The sequence below is a fragment of the Empidonax traillii genome, unplaced genomic scaffold (assembly GCF_003031625.1).
Source record: "Empidonax traillii isolate 1590-97213 ecotype Southwest subspecies unplaced genomic scaffold, ASM303162v1 scaffold513:size879593, whole genome shotgun sequence".
Taxonomy (NCBI): Eukaryota; Metazoa; Chordata; class Aves; order Passeriformes; family Tyrannidae; genus Empidonax; species Empidonax traillii.
Genome location: NW_020955706.1, coordinates 473877 through 494498, shown reverse-complemented (window position 1 = coordinate 494498; position 20622 = coordinate 473877). Strand labels below are relative to the sequence as shown.

Genomic DNA, 20622 nt, shown 5'->3' with positions numbered 1-20622 from the left:
AAGCCAAGTTTTAATTTCCATATCCAGCTTAATCAAACTTCAATACACATATCACATCAGCAGAGTATTCAGGCATTGTCAGCCCTCTGTTTAGGGCTGGCTGAACACAACAATGGCCAAGTCCTAGATTCCTTTTTTTTTTTTTTTAACGTGCTTTAAAACTCTTACCATTGTAATACATTGCAGGAACTGCATGTGGGGAGAGAACAGGTTACATCATTACAAATGCAATATAAAGAGGTGGAGAGACAGCTGACAAATTAGTAAAAGCTTAGTGGTACTTATATAGCTCACTACCACAGTACTTAAAAAACCCATATGTTTGAAAAAAACCCAAACATTTGACACTCATTTTCATACCAAAATTATAACATTAAACCATAGAGAACAAAATCAAGGCCTTTGCATCTATTTTTTATCCCTGCTAGCAAGTAGAAGTCCTGAATCTGTGTGGACAGATCCAGGAAGGAAATGCTGTGGGGAATGCATCTGTCCCTACTAATGCAGTTGCTACAGCAGGACCTAATGCTGTGCTCTGTGTTATTTGACACCCACACAGTAGAGATGATCCCAGCAACTACTGAATGCTAGCAACTCCCATTAGTCACATGTGAGATCAAGCAGAGCCCCCTGAAATTGTCTTTGCTCCAAGTAGTTTCCAAGAGTATTCTTGGCAGCTGTGGATGTCTGAAGTATGCAATACTGAAGGAATTTCACAGCCAAAACTTCCAGGAGTGTTCTGATACCACCCCAGTGCCTCTGACAGTACTAGAATAAACCATATCTTCTCTGTCCAAACTTATGAGCTAGGCTATGTTCCGGAGTGCCCATGAGGAATGTTTCCTACTTAAAATAGTTTATAAACTTTTCAGCACATTTTAGAATTTATGGCTTTCCTAGCCTTATCTTTTTTTCTTCTGAAGTGTTCTTTGGGAAGATTTGGTTCTGCCTCCTCCTTATGCATCTGCTCTGCTTTCTGCATTTCCTTAAGGTGGTTTAAGACAAACCCGCTTGCAGATGCAATACTTCGCCCAGGTAAAGGATAATGAAGTCTCCTTTGTTGGGGAATGTGTATTAGATCCCTCTGTTTACCTGCCTGTTTCCTGAGTTTGGCCCCTGTTTGTGAGAAGGTCTACAAGTGATTAGCAAATCAACAGGAGCTATGCAACTTCCATTAGCAGTCCTGTTTGACTGCCCCTTGGAACGCCCATCCCACACAGAAGCAAAAATGCCAGTGATACGCAAAACTGTGCGATATTATAAGCTCATGTGAAGCCTGAAGGTGAATATAGATATATAATGATGGCTGGGGATATATATATTAAAAAAAAATATATCTGGAATTATGCACAGAGAGATTTCCCATATCCAAGTGCCTAAATCCAAAACCTTTTTGTGTTTGCTCCGTAAACCTGACTGTGCTCCTGGCACAAGGTAAGCCGGCTCTGCTCCCTTTCTGTCTCACCTATCTGCTGCTCAGTGTAGGAATCAAGCCACCTCCAATTTCAAAATACCTTAGTAATAAAATCCTTTCCCTTCACACTGTGGATCAAAGGTCTGTGAAGATAAAAGCATCTCAATTTTTTTTCAATGCATTTTATTACACTTGGGACATTTTAATTTTATTGAATTTACTTTTTTGTTACTGTGGTGATCGCTGATCAGAGTATTTTTATGTGACAGTGGGAGTTTTTGCCTTGAGTAGCAGAACAGTGATCCATTTACATTGAAGTTCAGATTTTAGAGGCTTTAGTTATGCTTTACTGCATCACATTTGCTCTTCATTCAAAAATGACAATAAGAAAAGCGTTTATCAGTACAGATGAGAAACAAGGCTTGTTAGAATAATAATTTATAAAGAAAAATGCTTTTTTTGAACAGTAGAGCATTCCAAATCCACTAATGTAGCTGTAGTATGAAGTAATTGCCCCGTTGTTTTGTAAGAATAACCTATAAAGGGGAAGCATGTGCAACTAAAGCAGAAATCTGAGGCATCCCACTGAAAATAAAGCACTTATGGCTATACTGACAGCTGTGTTCACCACACAAAGAAAGTATTCTATACCGATTTGAACACAGATATTTGTGTAACAGGAAACAGAATTTTGATCATTAAGACAAATTTCCTCTCTGACCCTCCAGTAAGAAGATGCTAAGACTTTCAACACTAACAGATTTCTCTCCTGGACTCCGTCGTTTTGTGTCTACCTAAAACGGGATCAGTCACAGATTTTTCCCAACTCAGATTAGATTTCTCTGTGGGGAGCAGACAGTGGGAGAGTGAAGATCTTATTCTTTTTAATCATTATATTTCTCACAAACAACATCAAAGCTTCAGCAATTCACACCAAACAAAAGATGCTAACAGCAGCCCAGCTCTGTTCACGGCATTGTTAGGCAGAGACAGTAACCCCATGAATAGCGGGGCCAAAGGCCATGCACTCTGCTTCTGGGCAGATAAATACATAGTCAGGTAGTCAGTGACAATGACAGCAGCTATTTAAATTTAAGGGAGATGTCTTTGTGGAAGATAAAGAAGCTCATGGCTTTCACAACTTATGCGTGCCTGAGATTGCCCTGCTCACCTCTACCTTGGTGCTCCATTGAACTGCTCCATTTTAGTGCTGGTTTTAGAGCTATTCAAGATTTTCCTGGGTATCGAGAGCTTTAAACATATAATAGTATCTACAAAATTGGATTTGCATTGCTCCATCCAGGATTATAGGGGGGACCTGGGAAGAATAGAAACATTTATGTTTAGCGTAGCAAGTACTTTAAATGTTTTGAGTGAAATGTGGGGGGACAGGGTCCTTCTCTACCACATTGTTTGACATACTTCAGAAGAAATGTTATCTCTCTGTCTGCACCTCCAAGAGCTCTGATATGCCTGTCTTCCCACAGAAGATAATTTCTGGCCTTGTAATTAAATCTGTCTGCAGATGATGTAGATGCAAGAGCATCCATTCTGCTTGTAAAATTAGATTAAATGCACAGGATATCATAAAGGGTGGAGCCACAGAAATCTTCAACAGGCATGGCTACCTTTGTACTTTAACTTCTCTGGTTCAGGAGTTGACTTTGGTACTTGAATTGGTAGTGCATATACACACAGTGATTTTTTTTTTCAAAGGTGTATACTCTACTTAAAATTGTGACGCAGGAGATTAACCTCTTAATATTCCTTTGCAGAGAATATGAGAAAAGTGTGCTTTAATAGTCATGCTCACACTGTTATATCCTGATGCAGGCCTTCCTCAATTATCACTTTTATCTCTTTCCCTCTGTCCTTCAGTTACAGTTTTGTGTGAGGAAATACTGCATAAGAAATTCAAGGTTTTTGGCCACTCCTCTAAAAGTCCTCCTTGTCCAGAATGGACTGTGTGGCATGGCTTTTTCCTTACCCAGGAAAGAGTCACTGGATGCAGTCAAAACAATGACTTTTTCCTTCAGATGTTTCTGTCCTGTCTATACAGTCAGAACTGAAAATCTTCTTTAATTATTTAATCACGAAGACTCTATCTGTATGAACATTTTGGGAATGGCTTTCCACCATTCTCCCATACCTAGGAATGTTGATACGAAAGTCAGGGCACTGACAGGTGTTCTGTTTTAGGTTAGCAATGAGTCAGGGGGCAGGGAGTTCACTAGCTGTTCACCATGAGCAAAAATATAGACATTCCATGAAAAATGTTTCCAAGTTGTTAAGAAGTGTTTTAACAAAGAGAACAAACAAAGAAACAACCAAACCAAACAAAGAAACAACCAACCAACCAACCAAAACCCCCACAAAACAAAAGTCAGGACTAAGCAATTTGGAAAAATGTGTTCATAGGAAGCAATTTGTTCATCTCTATGTGATTCTCACTGAAACCAGCTTTTTCTTTGTAGCATCTTGACAGAAGAGGAGGATAACTTTCAGTAGATCCTAAAGAATACCATAAAGATGCACACTTTTGGCAGGGTTTATTTCTGACATTTGATTTGGACACAGAGAGTGAGGGATAATGCATTTCTGAAACTGCCTGGCAGATAGGCTTGGGATGTAGTATGTGATATGCCATGGACTGAGGCTGCACAGATGTTGGCAGATCAAATTAGTCTCACTTTCTGTTGAAATCCAGGGGGTAATATTATCCAAGGAAGAACAGGTGCAACATATTCTGCTGTGTTTGTAAGAAATTTGCTTCAGAGGAAACTTAATCAGGCCAAATGCCAGTTCTGGGGGGAAGTAGCTAAGGATTATGTTAGGAATAAATGTTTGGCCCAGAGAAAGGAGATTTTGGCACTGTAGAAGGATCTCTCTCTAGCCTTGAAATGGGAACTTAACTAGGTTCAGCACTTTTGTTGCCTTGTTGCTTGTCTACTAATGATGAATCTAAACAAGGCCACCCAGAATGAGTTCTCTTGAGCTTTCAGAAAACCCAGATACTAGTACTGTATTAAAAATTCCGGTAATGGAATAAGCATTAGTAAACTGGTTTTATTTCCTCTTGCCCTTTATCTGAGAGCCTTTTTTTTCTTTCTGCTACTTTTTTACTAATAGAAAAGGTTCAGAAGAACTATACAAGAAAGAAAAAACAGGAAAAGATGAAAGAATGCTTTTATTTGCAATTTTTGTCTTAAGTCTATCATTATTTCACAATGTAATATGAAAAGGCATAGTTTTGGTTTCAGAGCAAGGATTTTTCTGTCTATGAACACCTTTTTACAATAGGCACAAAGATCCTCATCCTTTCTTTTTCCTTCCTGAGAGCAAGGAGTGTTTCATTTTGCTTTTGAAAATCAGAAGAATATCCCTTTTGCTAGGATTTTGGTAATTTGGTGAGATTATTGATGAAACATTGTATTTCTATCAATAATTTTAGGAATTTACAAGTTTCTCCAAAATGCTTAGAAGAGGCAGCAGAAAGGAGTACTTTTTCCCTTCAGACAAGAGTACTTTGACTTACTTCTCAGATAGTCATCTTCCATCAAAGCAGTCTCAAGTGAAAGGGCAGTTCATCGACAAAGATATTTGGGAGAAGATAGAAAAAACAACATTTGCCATTGACTTCAGTGAAGCTAAGCTAAGCTTCACTGCAGGCTTTCCCCCTGATCTGTGAAAAAAATGTAATAATTCATAATACTACAGTTTCTGTTGCTGTTGTACTTAGAATTATCTGCCCAATGTGTAGCGAAGGACATGCATTCATGTATGGAAACGTGTATAAAGATCTGAGGAAGTAGATTGAAAAGCTGGCAGATAAGGTAGAAGAGACAGCCAATAGAGGGAACTCAAATTGTACAGCAAATCTGAAAGAAGATGAATGGATAATTTAACAGCCATTCAGTTTTCAAGAAAGACAAAGCACAAACTACATTGCATCAGAAAAGGACTAGAAATGATGATGGATGAAATGCTTCAAGTAAGTGTTTAACGCAACAGAATCACAGTTGCCTGCAGAATTCCCAGCTGAGGGTAAATTCAAGGAACTAAACCAGCATATGAGACTGATATGGTTTGAAGAATTTTTCAAAATCCATTTAGTAGCAAGGCAGAAGACATTGACTGGCTGTTTGGCTAAAATCTTGAAAGGAAAAGAGTTTGAAACATTCTGTCTCTTGCATGCTCGACGTGGAGTCAAAACCATAAACAACTAAATAAGAAGCTAAATAAGAAGTTGTTTATGAAATAATAACTCTTCTCTTCTGAGCAAACCCTTGGTTTCATGACATTACTATGAACAGATTAATCCTTTGCAACTATAGCAACACATCAGTTGAGCTACTTCAGTAGGTACCTGGTCCTTCAGAATTACCCTCCCTTTGGCAGCATAACGTGCTTGAAACAGGTCAGAGCACATCTGGCTACCAGGAGCTCTGTACATACTTTCCTCCCTGAAGTACCTGGCACATTTTTACCATTGGTGAATCTTACTTGTAATCATCTCTCTCTAGTGTGCATGCTTACTTACGAAAGAGTACAGTATTATTCTTGCTAGTGTACCTCCACCAGAGAGAAGTTTAACCCTAATTCATAGTGGAAGAGCTGAACACTGGTGCATGTGTTAGATCCCTTTCCAGTCACAATTGGCTTCCTTCCACTAACAATTTTTAGAGAGAAATTAAAAAAAAACCCTCCTGTTTTCTATCAGGAAATTAGTAATATATTCATTTAATCTACTTACACTTTTAGGCATCAGAAGAAAATTCCCTGGCAGAAATGAAAAAGTAATGTACTCATGCATTACTTCATGACCTGGATCCTTCCTCAGTAAGACCTAGAAGGAATAAACAAACTTCAACCATGAGGAGATTGCAATAATTTTTTTTTTCATTAACTCAACCCCCTCACAAATACTGTATTTTTTTCCTGGAACATAATTATTAAATACAGTCCTGAATCAGTAAGGTAAATAATTAATTCATATACACACAGAGTCAAGGGTTCACAGAGGTTAATCCATGTATCTTCTCTGTATCACTTTATCTTCTGTATTCTACCTACAGAAAGTAGAAATCTAGCAGTCTATTTGGGTTTAGTATGTGGGCATATATACAGAAATACTTTTAGGTTTTCAAAACAACTTCCGTCAAGTATTAGTATTATGAAGATCAGATCTGTGGATGACTGCAGCACAGGTTCCCTTTTATCTGAACTAATCTGAAGTTCAAGGACATTCAGATAGATAGCTCACCTTTGGCCTATGTATTCTCATGTGAAAGCCACTTCAGCAAAACTCGGGAGTCCAATTCAGCTTTGCTGTAACTGGTCATGACTCTCTTGACTCCAACAATGCTTCATATGCTTACCCCGAGTCTGAATTTATCCCTGTGGCTTCTCGGTCACTGGTCCTCCTTTCCAACTCAGAAACTGCCTACATAATAAAAGTGATTCATTAGAAACCACTGGGTTCCAAAGTAGAGTGAACACTGAGACCTATATCTTTTTTATACGTGCTCAGTCATAAAAATGAATTTATATGGTAAATATTAGCCCCACAACCATACTTTCATGAGCTGTAATCTTGTCAAAGCTCATAAGTTAAGCAAGGTCAGAATTGGTCAATATTTGGATAAGAATCTCTGGTGGGGAGGGGAAGAAAAGTATATATACACTGGAGGTCCTGCAGTGTTTGTAAATTAGGACATACTGTGCTCCTCTTTAAAAATATTTGATATCAGTCTTAGAATACAACAAAATGTTGCATTTTCTTTAGCAATAGTTTAGTCTCTGGCCACATCTCCGCTGCATCTCTGCAGTTTCAGCTGGCATCCTTCCCCAGAGATGAATGGGATGTAGCAGATTAAGTTTTCTCCCCTCCACACCCCACTTCAACCCAAGAGGTTAGTACCTAGAAGTACCAGCAAATGCCTCCACTGCTACCCATACCCCTCTCCCTGAAGGAGTTTGTTGCTACTGCTACTATTATTTATGCATTCTCTGTGCTTTATCTAACAAAATGTGCTTAAGAAATACATCTCTATACACAAGAAAAAAACCCAACACCACTCTCCCCTCCTTGTCTTCTCCCATAAATAGCTTCCTTTAAGTATTTCATGCTCTTCCCCCCTTTGAGACCTTCCTTAAGGCAGCTCTGCCCCTCTCCCAGATGTGCATAGTGTATTGCTGAAGTGTCTTTAACCTTTTCTTGTGCTGGAGGAGCTTTCATGAAAGTGGAACTATACCTTGTGAAAGGATGCTGTGGGCAGAGCGGTACATAGTTCCAAAAGACACCTAAATAATTGAAGGTGGTAAGGAAAAGTCACTACTATACAGTAACTTTCTGACAAACAGCTTAGTCACACATCTGAGGTAATATATGGGTGCAGAAGGGAACTGGAAACCCATCTTGGTTTTTCGTAGTGCTGGAGCGCGCAGTGCTGGCATGACTACTCCTCCCCCACGCTTTATCACGGCTACTACGAACAGCTTTCACAGTAAAGGGGATAAAATCCTGTACCTATGGCTGTGTAGCAAGGCAGGTGCATTGCAGTGGAAGGACTGCAAGTGGACATTAAAGTCCTAGGCCTTGGGAGATGGGAACTCTCCCATGCTGCAGTTCCCTTACCACCGAGCCCAGCTGCCTGCCAGCCCACAGCCTGCCTGCTGCACCAAGGAGAGACAAGGAAAAAGGGTGTTTCTGGAACTACTGAGTTGATGTGGGGGTATCCTTAGTCAAACTGTTGAAGACCAAGCCTCTTCCTAGTAGGGCAAATAATAAATTAGGCATTAAGAACCTGGATACCAAATTAGACAGATCACTAGCAAAGCTCTTTGTAAGAGGCATGCATCAAAAATAGTGGCTTGGAAGAGAAGGACATCAAGGGGTTCTCCTGCAATAAAATGGAGAGTAAAAACTGCAGCCAGGAGGTAGAAAACCCTGATGAGGCTACAGCCAAATAAACTTAAATAGCTTTGGGAATAAATTGGTGGTTTAATCCGGATCAGGAACAGGTGCTATGAATGTAATTCAGTAAATGGTTGAGAGCCTGCCAGAAGGGAGAAAAATGTGTTGCTTTTGAGATAATTTCCCAGAAGCTGCATAAAAGCAAATTGATTACTAGAGTTTAATAATTAAAACAGGGCCAGATATATAGTAATCAAATGAGTTTTTAATTACATCTCAAGAAGAAATAAAATCCAATTTGTGCACTTGGTATCAGAGAAATCCTACTGAAATGCTTTGCTAGCTGGAAAAAATAAAATAAAAGCTAATTTCCATAGGAATTATAGTAGTCAGTTTAATTAAAAGACTAGATCAGAATGAAAAAGTCCCAAAGTGAAAGGACACTAAATACAGAAACAGTGGTTCAAACATCAAATCAATGTCTGAATAAAGACATTTTATAGACCCAGTGCAAAATCTGCACTGTCAGCTATCCGTAATCTAAATTAATGTGTAACAAAATAAAGTTTCTAAAAATTACACTATATATTTTGTAGGTATTCCATTGAATTAATTGCTGGTGCTATGGTAAAAATTAATGTCAAAGACATGGTTTATTCTTTCTTAAATACTCCTTTTAATCAATTTCATCAAAGTTAATATTAGTAGTTAACCATTCTTGTTATTTACCTGGTGGCTTCTATTGCACCTGTGTTATTAGACTCGAATGTGCACTTAAGTCTGTATTGTTAAGAAATATATGCATATTTACTTTTGGATTTAAAATATGTTTACAGCTTATAAGACAACAGTGATTACTGTAAAACTGTGGGGTCCTGAATACATTCCAAACCTACTCAGGCTTCTGTTATCTGCTGTAGTTGATGCAAAGCTAATTGATCTAAGTACCTCAAGCACTCATAATCCCCTTGGCAGTGTAGGTGACAGGGCTGTCTCCTGCCACAAGAGCATGGCATATGTTGAAGCCTGGAGGGCCAGGCACAGCATGCCCAGACCTCTTCGTTTGCTCCCTGACACTAGTCTTGAAAACATCATGGTCTTGTGGTCAGTCATGGTAAAAAAAAGGGTACAGAAAGGACACAGACATAGCCGAGAGCTGCAGAGAGAGACAGAGTCTGTTGTCCCAATGAATTCCATCTCCTCTGTGTTGCCTGTAGCTGGTATGGGTTCCTGGTGTAGCATTTATAACAGGAACAACCTGTACTGCAGTTTGTGCTTACAGATCCTTGGGCTGACAGGGTGTGAGTGCTCAGAGAGATTTGAAATACACTGATTTTTAAAATACTGATTTAACCACCAGGGGTGTGTGTGTATATATGTATATATTTAATTGGTTTTAACTTAAAGTATATATTGGAAAAATACTTCACGAAAACTCTTGCAACATTTAGGAAATACCAGCGAGCTAAACTGACAGGTGATGGATACTGGCTTTGCACAGAAAGGATCTGATACGTTGCTGTCAAGAGTTGAGTGTCTAATGTGCTACCTCTAGACATTGAGCTGGCAGTGGTAATGTGGGTGCTAATGGTAAAAGGAGTGAGATTTTCAGGTATTTTCAGCTGTTTATAATGTATTACAGCTCCTCTGTTTTGGACTCCACCAAAACAGGTTTAAGGAATTCACAGTAGTCTGAAATAAAGACATAAAAATGGAGAGTTCTGAAGCATGGTGATGGGAATGTTAAAAATCCACATCCATTCTGTTGAATCAATGACCATCACAGCGAGCAATACAATATGGGGCAGAGAGTGCAGTGAACTCTGCCTCTTACCCCAGGCCCAAGATTGCAAAATAATCTGCCCAGTTTGTGCCATATTCTGAGGAAATAATTTCAAATGGATTTGCATTGAGTTCCACGCAAATCAGCTTCTTATTCATGGTGTGATTTTGCAGAAGTGCTGAGCATTCATATTTCCTACCAAAGTTAACTGAAATTGCAAGTTTTCAGCACATCTTAAAATCAGACCATTAACCCTTAATTACCATATAATAGCTCAATTAAAAATCTACCAAGACTTACTTCAGTAGCAAGCCAAGCTCCCATGACTTGCAGACTAGCTATAAAAAAATTCAGTCCTTTAGTGGTGTTTGGGCTCTGGGGACCGTTTAAAACAGTTGCTGTTAACACTGCTGTTTAAAACAAAAAAATATCAACTGCAAAGGTACCTACTTCCCCTTTCCGTTCTTTTCCATACAATTTTCTGCACTTTTAGAAGTGCAGAAAGAACTTTTGCTGTCTGCTTTGTCTTTTTTTATTTTTTAATCTTGCACCAACCCTTTCTTTCAAATGACAAATACGTACTTTCCGTGCTGTCAGAAAAAACACGCTGCCCAGCTCTCAGCAAACCCCACTTCTTGCTAGTTAGAAAAGTTGCAAAAGAAGAATACTTCTCTGTCCTGAAAGGACACATTACAAGACTTCTTGGGAGGTAACTGGTTAACCCTTTCTTCACATGCAGTGCTGCTGTAAATGAGGTCTCTCTTTAAGGTAGATACAAACCCAAGTGAAGTACTTGTGGTCTTTTCACATAAGCATTTGATATTAAAGGGGAAGGTAAAATAAACTTCTAGTAAAGGTATGCAAGAACTACATAATTTGGGGACTGTGTCAAAGCCAGATGAAACCAGATAAAAGATTCTTACTGGCCTCTGTGAACTTCAGACTGGGTATATAGAAAAGATGTGATTTCAGTGCAATCTCAAAGAAAAACTCATTTATTTTTCTTTATTTTGAGCACAGACTTTTTTTTTTTTCCCCCTCCAGCTTGGCACAGTACTGTTGAGGTTTACTCATCTGTAGGAAAAAATGGTCTAGCACCAGGGAGATTATTTCAGCTTTGTCAAACTTGTCATCCAACCAGTGGAACCCCTGCTTATAAATGCCAGCAATCAGATAGTCCTTTTGAGGAATCCCTGTTCCTGAGGCTATATTTACAGATTACCAGAAAGCTAAAGTAGTTGAGCAGCAACTCTGCCATTTTATGTGAATTTTTTTTACATTTTTGATGGCTTACTTAAAACCCCAGGTGAAATGAGCGAGATAGATGAAAAGATCTCAATGGGAACAATAACCTTTACAGGTATGTACACCTAGGGGCAAGGAGGGTGGTGCAGATTTTTTCATTTATCCTCTTTTTAATCTTCTTTCAGTGTCTAGTGAAGCTGAATGTGAAACTGAAGCCTATGCTGGATTCTGTGGCAGTAAACAGAGGCAAATGGGAGGAGCTGCACCAAAAAAGACTTCCTTCTCAGGCAACATCCTCATCCTCCTTTTCCTCTACCTTTACGATGTCTCTCAAAGACATAAATTAAGCCTGCAAATATCAGTGTCACTTTACAATAAGAGCTGTCTGAAAGGTTTTCATAAGCTTAAACCCAACATTTTTTAAGAAATGATTTTGCAGACATGCTTATTGATTGGATATTATTTTGATGGCGGCATAGTTTGCTTTTACTGGGAGGTTCAGTGGTACTGAAAGGAAGGCCTGCAGTGAGATTGCGCTGGTATCCAGAGAGACACGGAAGACTTAACATAAGAAGCATTCATTCAGCTCCACTACATTTCAACTGCTGCTGTAAAAATCCGTAAAGCTGACAACAGACTGAAATATAAGAACTCACAGCTTAATAAAATTAATAATACAGAGCAGAACTGGGATGCAAGCTGGCCAATTCATATGCAAGGAGCTGCAGAAAACAGAATAGTATGTAATTACATTGTTGTTTTGCATCTCTTCAGTACATGATATGAATCAATTATGCCTGCTTTTGTGATGTTCCTTTCCTACTCTCCCTTCTCTTTTAAGCCTGAACATTCTGAAAAGCCTGCTTTGTATTCTAAAGAAGTATTTTTTTACAACAAAGCTTCTTAGTGATTGATCAGGGCTTTTAGAATTGCCTACCTTTGCTACATTTAAAAACAAACTTTATTATCTTTAAAAGCACCAAGCTGTCCCTTCTTCCCTGAGAAATTCATATTAACAGAGCAGCAAATTTCTCAGCAAGGGGAAGTTTGCACAAGGGCAAAACACTGCATGGTGATTTTGGAGTGTTCTTTTTTTTCTTTTAAAAAATGCTCTTTTAACACATTAATTTATTTTTTTTTAAATTACAGTGTCCCTCAAGGAAAAGATTAACGGGCTTTTACGAAAATAGAGTACAAATAAAAAAGGAAATCTGTTGCCTTGTGCTTCAGGTTTATATCACATTGAAAAGTGGACCACACATAAACCTTCCTAGTATAATTTCCAGTTGAAATTAATATTTTGAAATGGAGGAGAGGAAGAATATCATCACACTGAACTGACTACCTCTTACTCTCTTGCAGATCTTTCAGTACAATTTCAGATGCTATTACTACAGCTAGCCCTGCTCTAGTCAAGGCTCATATGTAGCCATCAGTGCTAAAGGTGTCCATAAAAATCTAATCAAACACGATAGGTCACAAAACCAAACATCTAGTTCTGTGTGATGACCCTGGTATTACCTGAAAGTTGATCTCTTTTCATTAGTGCAAGGATCACTAGTGTAGCAAACTTTGATCTATGATTTGAGGGTTCTTTCTCTGCTGCATGACCAGACACAAAAGGAGTCGTATAGCAGTGCTAACGGGTGCCCATTCATGGAGGGGAAAAAGCCTTTGTACTCCATGAAAAATGGGATTCTAATTATAGGGTTGTCTGGCAGCAGAAATTAAAGCTGAATTCAGCTTAGTTTTACACCTGTGCCAAACTCCATTTACTTCAGTGGAATTACCTTGAACTGGCACTAACTTCATGGAAATCAGAACCTGGCCCAGCTGACCAGATGCTAAAAGAGCTTTCCTCCTTTCTAAGGAAAGTGAGTCGTTAGCACCTTAGAAAAGCTGACTACATCTGTCTGACAATCAAACAGAAACAACAGATATGCTGATCACTTCTTTAAAAGAAACACAATAAAACAAAAAGGCTCTGTGCTTCTAACCACAGCATGTAGGACAATAGCTGGAAATTCAGTAGCATTGTGAGCCAGTCTGTTAGTGCACAACAAAACCACATCACTTTCTCTAGCAGAAAGAAGCAGGGAAGGACCAGAAATGCAGACTGCACAGCAATGAGTACATGCACCAAATGGAAATGTTTCTGCTATTCTTTTACCACTTCTTTCTTCTCTGAATAAAGACAGACACAATATAGTAAGCAGCAAGCCATACAAACTCACGATACATACATTATGGGAGAAACAAATACCAGGAACCAACAGTACTGCTGGCAGGTACACAGAGATTTCCTGAATTTTGGTATTGCATATCGCTAAGTATAACATAATTTATAATGCATACCCTACAGCCTTCCCGAAGGTTGAATCTCCCCTCATTTCCTCTCCTTTTTATTGGCTTCAGTGCACTGTTGCCCATGGCAACACCCACCGGCAGGGATGGGGATTCGGCACCACCGCAAGCTGACACACAGCTGAAGCTCTAACAATGTCAACCATCAATCAAGTGACTGTTTGTAATTGCCTCCATCTATTTCTCCTGTCTTTTGGTATCTTTGCCATTGTGGGTCAAAATTCAGAAACTGCTGACTAATGTTTTGGTTCTGCTCCTCCATCACAAGGAAGAAAATGAGAGCACACAGCTCGATTTTATCAAATTGTTCTCAGGCGAAACGAAGCAACCCGGCTGAAACCAGGGGGCCCAGCAGTGCATCTCAAAACAGCATTTGGTCTCTGAAACTAAACAACAAAAATCTTATACTATTTTTTTAAAACAAAAAATGTTGGAGAGAAAATGAAGATTCTTTGGGGAAGCATGCAGTACAGTAAAGAGGTGTATTCCAAGCCTATTATATTTTAAGATGGTGGAAAACACTTTTTAGCTACTGCTCAGAAGCTTGATAGGCAGAAATTTTATCTGGTTTTCAGTATTTCCCAGTTTTTCAGTCAGTTTTGCCAAACTCTTCCAAGATACGCACAGGAGAGATGACTGTGTAGATTATTTCATTTCATTCTACATCTTTCACTTCCTTCTCTGCCTGCTGAACAAGGAGACATTAAAAAAGCCATTGAAATCAGCTTAATTCTGTGAGTGTTTATAAAACATGGGTCCACAAGAGGTGAGGACAAATTAGAGGGCACGTGGAGAAAGCTACTGTTACCCAGGACAGTGCTATTAAAGTGCTGCTTGGCCTTTCCCTGCAGATGCCCAACACATCAGCAACAGACGAGGAACCACTTACTTGCTCCAGCAGCTAGTGGAAATTTGGCCTTAAATGAGGCTTCTAGAATTTACAATTCCAGTACTAAAATGCTCTGAGCGTGTGGGTTATCCGTAGGATCACACAGGCTTTATCGTCCCCCAAAGGTGCTTTAAGCTGGTTCAATGGCAATGCCATTTTTCTAGGTGTCCTCCTGACTTGTGCTAACTGCCACGTGAATTCAGTCAGGTTTTTAGTCCTATGGATTAGGGAGCCAGGCAGCAGCCCTCACTTTTTCACCAGAAAAATGCTCAGGAGAAGATCTGGATCTTCCTCCCTGTCTTCAAAGATAGTTCAGGCCAAACAACAGTAATTCCACTGAGAATTCCCACCTGTGAGACCATTTACCAAAATCAACCTTTCTTTGCAGAGAAAAAAAAAAAAAAACACACAAAAAACCCCAACCAAACACAAACAAACACAGAACTGTCCTAGAATTGCGTAGGGTAATCAGGAAGAAGCCTGGCACTCAAATCTTCTTTGATTTGGAGTAGGCTTTTGAACTGCAGGGGCATCTTCCCCACCAGCCTGTGGGGAGACACAAGGGTGGTCTTACCTCCTGCCCTTCTGCCAAAGCCCCTTACATATGCTCAGCAAGGAGACAAGGATGCCTGCTGAGTACAGCCCCAATTTCTGCATCACTCCTGGGAGATGCATGGAGCAGACAGGCTTTGGTGGAAGAGCTCAGGAGAGGCTTATATGTACACCCTCCTGGATTAAAGTGCTCCCCTGCAACATGACACTGTGACCCCACCAGAAAACTGAACACTTGTTCCAGGCAAGGAGCACGTGGATAGAGGCTCTGCTGTGGCTCAGGCAGAAGGGTTTCCGACCTCCCAGGAATGAGATGCCCAAAAGATGTCTTTGGCCATAGTTTAAGTAGTAAAATAAGACAATTCCCTCCCCGCCTGGGACCTACAGACAACTGAGAAGAGCTTCCTAACATGATGAAGATGAAGACATCTGCTTCTGTCAGGACATGGTTTTGCTCCTTCTCCAAAGCAGAGTCTCACAGGGTCAGGCAGCAGTGGCTCCCAGAAGTTTACACTGGATGCCTCATGTGGCGCTGGACACAATTCTTTCTCCATGGAGCCAACCCTGACTATTTACAGGGCCAAGGTCTTGCCCAGAAGGTCGATTGTATGTTGTGTAATCACCGAGCAGACAAGGATGTTCCATTTTAGCTCAGGTATTTCTTCAGATGGTGTCCTTGGTACAGCAGCTGCATTTTTCTGGTCTGGTGACCTTGCTAATTGTTCCTTCTTAGAGTGCACTGCAATCTCATAATGTGCCTGTAGTTACCAACAAAGCCAATACTAGTACTCACAAATTATTTTTGAAAACTGCAACCAGCAGTGCCTAAGGTCATTTGTAGTATTTAGATGAAAAATAGGAGTGTTTCAGTCTTCAGGCCAAGTACTTATCTTCCATTCCTATTTAATAAAATTAAAACAATTTTAGTTACTGATAGGTCACTTATGCATTGAGTGAAATTTTAAAACAGGTTTATATAAAGGTTATGTAAAATATATTAACAGACACTTCCAATGCTGAGTGTTCTGGGCAAGAAAACGTAGAGCAAGAAGGTTTTTCTTATTGGCTTTGTCAAAGGAATGAAAGATTTAAAGAGTAAAGTCATGTAAATGGTTTCCAACATAGCAATGAAGGTATAAATCTGCTGAAATGAGATACTCCAGAGATTTCCATCACTTGAATGTGCCAGTATTGGAATACATACTGTATATTGCTTGTTACCTTTTCTTTCTTGATTTAATTACGTATTTATAAGCATGTTGCCACTGCATCTTATAGTTGTTTGGGGAATACCATCATAACCCCTGAACCTTTGCCTGTGGGAAACAACTGACACATGCACAGAAGTACCCTATGTTCCAATGGAAGTGAATCTCACATAACTTGCAAAATGTGTAACTTTTTAAAAAGACTTCTGCATCCCTTTCCTTTTTTTGCAATTTAAGACCATTACCCTTATTGTTTTGCTTTAGTAGATCAAACTATGCTGATCCAGCTTTTTAAAGCATGTTTTTGGAAATTAACAACTTGGTTTTATTGGTCTCTCTAAAAATAAATAAATAAATAAATAAAACTATTTTATTGGCTTGCTGTGATTTTCTTTTTTTATTATTGCTTTTTTGCTTTGAAACTGCCTTGTTGGGATGACTCAGAGCTGAATCTATTGATTACTGAATCACACATATGGAAGGTCCTGGAAACACATGAGACTGAGTGGCCCACATACGATTTTTGACACACTACCTTGGCAAGCAAACTCAGCTTCTTCACTGGGTGCACTTGGCATCAGTTTGGAATGACCAGAAACCAAATCTGGACAGTGACTCTTCCAGAGCTGTTCATGTGTAATTACACAGATAATACAATCTGTGATCTGGATGCACCACTGTTCAGTAGAAATACCATGGGGTAAAAAGTCCCTCCAAAGGGCAGTTACATTGTTGAAATAGTTTTGGAAAAGTAGGAAATCACTTCTTCTAGTTTTTAAAGCTGCAGGAAAGCCAGTGGATTGTGCCAAGGTACAAAAACACTTCCTGCCTTCCACCAGCCGCAACGAACTGTGGATGTTTCAGGTTAAAAAAGCCCACCACAGCAATAAAATACTTCCTGTGCTCCTGGACTGCGTGTTTAGCTTAGGGTCTGCTTTTACACCACGTACTGCTTAAGGGAAATATCACAAAACATTTAGGAATACAATTGATTTTTACTCTTTATTCTTTCCAGCTGCATGAGATACCCAAAGGAGGGGAAAATTCCGGTCTAGGCGGCGACTCCAGGAGGCTCGAGCCCTTTGAGTCAGTTTGGAATCTGCGCGGGAGACAGGCCGGGAACACAAGAGGGCGGACGAACGCAGGAAACCTGGTTGCTCTTCCGGGCACCAGCCCCCACCGGCACCAGGGCGGCCGGGCAAGCCTAGGCAAGCCGCCGCCGCCGCCATTCCCCCGCTGGAGGGGCGCCCCCAATCCCGGCTCCAATCCCGCTGTCCTGGGCCGTGCTCCTCGCAGCGCCCGCACCGGGACAGCGGAACGCGCCGCCGGCACGGGGAGCGCTTCCGGCCCGACTGCGCCGTTGCCATGGCAACGGGGAAACTCACGCTTCCGGCCAGGCGGCGCCGTTGCCATGGCAGCGAGGGCCCCGCTTCCGCCCGCGCCGCGGCGGTGCCGATGCCGGGCATGGAGGCCGCGCCGGTGCCCGACGGGCAGCACACGGCCGTGGTGTACGGGCTGATCGGCGGTGGCCGCTACGCCGAGGCGGTGTCACTGCTCAGCCGCGGGCTGCAGAAGAGCAGCCGCTCCCGGGGCTGCCTGTCGCTGCTGGGCTACTGCCACTACCAGCTGCAGGAGTTCGCGGCCGCGGCCGAGTGCTACGAGCAGCTGTCGGCGCTGCACCCGCAGCTGCCCCCGTACCGGCTGTGCCACGCCCAGGCCCTCTATAAGGCCGGGTCGTTCACAGAGGCCCTGCGCGCTGTCAGCCCACTGCTGGACGTGCCCGCCTTCCAGCGCCGCGCCCTCCGGCTCTGCGCCGCCGTGCACTACGCCCAGGGCGACCTCCTGGCGGCGCAGAGCCTGGTGGAGGAGGAGCTGGCCGCCACCGCGGATGGCGGCCCCGGCGCGGCCGAGGAGCCCTCGGAGCGGGCCGATGCCGAGGTGAACCTAGGCTGCCTGCTGTACCGGCAGGGCCGCCACGAGGAGGCCAGTGGCAAGTTCGGCAGCGCCATGCAGGTGCTGGGCTACTGCCCGGAGCTGTCCTACAACATGGCTCTGTGCTCCTACGCCGCCAAGCAGTACCCGGCCGCCCTCAAGTACATCTCCGACATCATCAAGCGTGGCATCCACCAGCACCCCGAGCTCAGCGTGGGCATGACCACCGAGGGCATCGACGTCCGCAGCGTGGGCAACACGCTGCTCCTGCACCGCACGGCCCTGGTGGAGGCCTTCAACCTCAAGGCGGCCATCGAGTACCAGCTGCGCAACCTGCGGGCGGCCCAGGAGGCGCTCACGGACATGCCTCCGAGGGCCGAGGAGGAGCTGGATCCCGTCACGCTGCACAACCAAGCACTGATGAACATGGACAGCCAGCCCACTGAAGGGTTTGGGAAGCTGCAGTTTCTCCTTCTGCAGAACCCCTGTCCGCCAGAAACTTTTGGTAACTTGCTACTCCTCTATTGCAAGCATCAGTACTACGACCTGGCAGCTGATGTGCTGGCAGAGAATACCCATCTGACTTACAAACTGCTCACACCTTACTTGTACAACTTCTTGGATGCCGTTATCACTTGCCAAACTGCCCCTGAGGAAGCTTTTCACAAGCTGGATGATTTAGCAGGGACAATGACTGAGCAGATGAGAAAACTCACGAAGCAGGTTCAGGAAACGAGGCAAAACTGGAATGATGAAGCTCTAAAAAAGGCAGTTAATGAATATGATGAGACTCTGGATAAATATGTACCTGTCTTGATGGCCCAGGCAAAGATTTACTGGGACATGAAGAACTACACAATGGTAGAAAAGATCTTCCGCAAATCAGTAGAGTTCTGCAAGGAGCACGAGGTGTGGAAGCTCAACGTGGCTCATGTGTTCTTCATGCAAGAGAACAAGTACAAAGAGGCTATCAGCTTCTACGAACCCATAGTTAAGAAGCACTATGACAACATCCTCAATGTCAGTGCCATTGTGCTAGCCAACCTCTGTGTCTCCTACATCCTGACGAGCCAGAATGAAGATGCAGAGGAACTAATGAGCAGGATCGAGAAGGCAGAAGAGCAGCTGTCCTATGACGATCCTGATAAAAACACCTACCACCTTTGCATTGTCAATCTGGTCATTGGTACCCTCTACTGTGTGAAGGGAAACTATGACTTTGGTATTTCAAGGATCATTAAAAGCCTGGAGCCGTATAACAAAAAGCTGAGCACTGACACCTGGTACTATGCCAAGCGGTGCTTCCTGTCCCTGCTGGAGAACATGGCCAAGCACATGATCATGCTGCGCGACAGCGTCATCCAGGAGTGCGTTCAGTTCCTGAAGCAGTGTGAGCTGCATGGGAGAAACATTCCAGCTGTCATTGAGCACCCCCTGGAAGAGAGTAGGATGCACAGTGGGAAAAACACAGTCACCTACGAAGCCCGGCTTTTGAGGGCACTGATGTATAAGATCACTGGGTGGGCTGAGTAAATGGTGTTAGCCATACACCAGAAATGAGAACTTTGTTCTTTTCTTATGCTTGTGAGGTGATGCTTACCCTTGCAAAGATCTTTAAAGATTTTGTGCTGTATTTAACAGCATTCAGTGGAAAATAGAATATTTTCATTAAATTAACCTGCGCCAAATAACTAGGGGCATTCTCAGTAACTTGTCATGTTAAGTGCAGCTTAAGATGTGTTGACCAAGAATGTCACTATAGAAATATCATAGAGTTTTCACCTATAAGATAATATTTTATCCTTCTGAAATTTTGACCAAGTTTCTTTTTGTTGGTTGATGGTTGAAAAAAAATTTTATCTATCTTTTCTAGCACAGTTTGAAGAAACAGTTGTTTTAATTCTCTAATTTGTGCCTATGTGTGAAATGTTTCTTTCTTCTGCTTTTTCCAAAACATTTTTGATATGTTGCAGACCATGTTGATTGTATATATGAACACAAGAAATGGCTTTATATTAAAAAATCAGTTGTACAAACATGAACAGTGTCTTTTTGCTAACTCAGTAATAATGCAGGAGTATTCTAGCAAATTCTATACCTAATACAGGGACCTGGAATATAATCCAAGAAGGCTCTATTTGGATGGTACCTCCGTTTAGGTCTACACTTGCAGTAGAGTTTGTTATGGCTGGACATAACTGACATCAGAGACACTGCTCCGTGCTGCCCCTCGGCTGCTGAGACCCACAGAGTCCTGTGCCTGCACCATCCATGTGGCAGCTGTTGCCCTGAAAACCTGCCTGGCAGCAAGGTCTTACT

The 20622-nt window shown here is 41.8% G+C and overlaps 2 protein-coding genes across 3 annotated transcripts in view; both read left to right on the top strand.

Annotated features, from left to right (window-relative positions):
- Nucleotides 1-14507, top strand: part of PDE11A (phosphodiesterase 11A) — a 123914-nt gene extending 109407 nt beyond the window's left edge. For both annotated transcript variants that reach the window (XM_027896714.1, XM_027896713.1), the window contains exon 20: nt 11544-14507. In XM_027896714.1, coding sequence (XP_027752515.1) covers nt 11544-11705 — 162 coding nt within the window. In that variant the 3' untranslated portion in view covers nt 11706-14507. The remainder of the gene's footprint in view (nt 1-11543) is intronic.
- A 3270-nt stretch (nt 14508-17777) lies between these two features.
- On the top strand, nt 17778-20338 carry TTC30B (tetratricopeptide repeat domain 30B). The gene has a single exon (XM_027896720.1). It carries the CDS (start codon nt 17827-17829, stop codon nt 19834-19836), a length of 2010 nt encoding a protein of 669 aa, XP_027752521.1. The 5' UTR covers nt 17778-17826; the 3' UTR covers nt 19837-20338.
- The last annotated feature ends 284 nt before the right edge of the window (nt 20339-20622 follow it).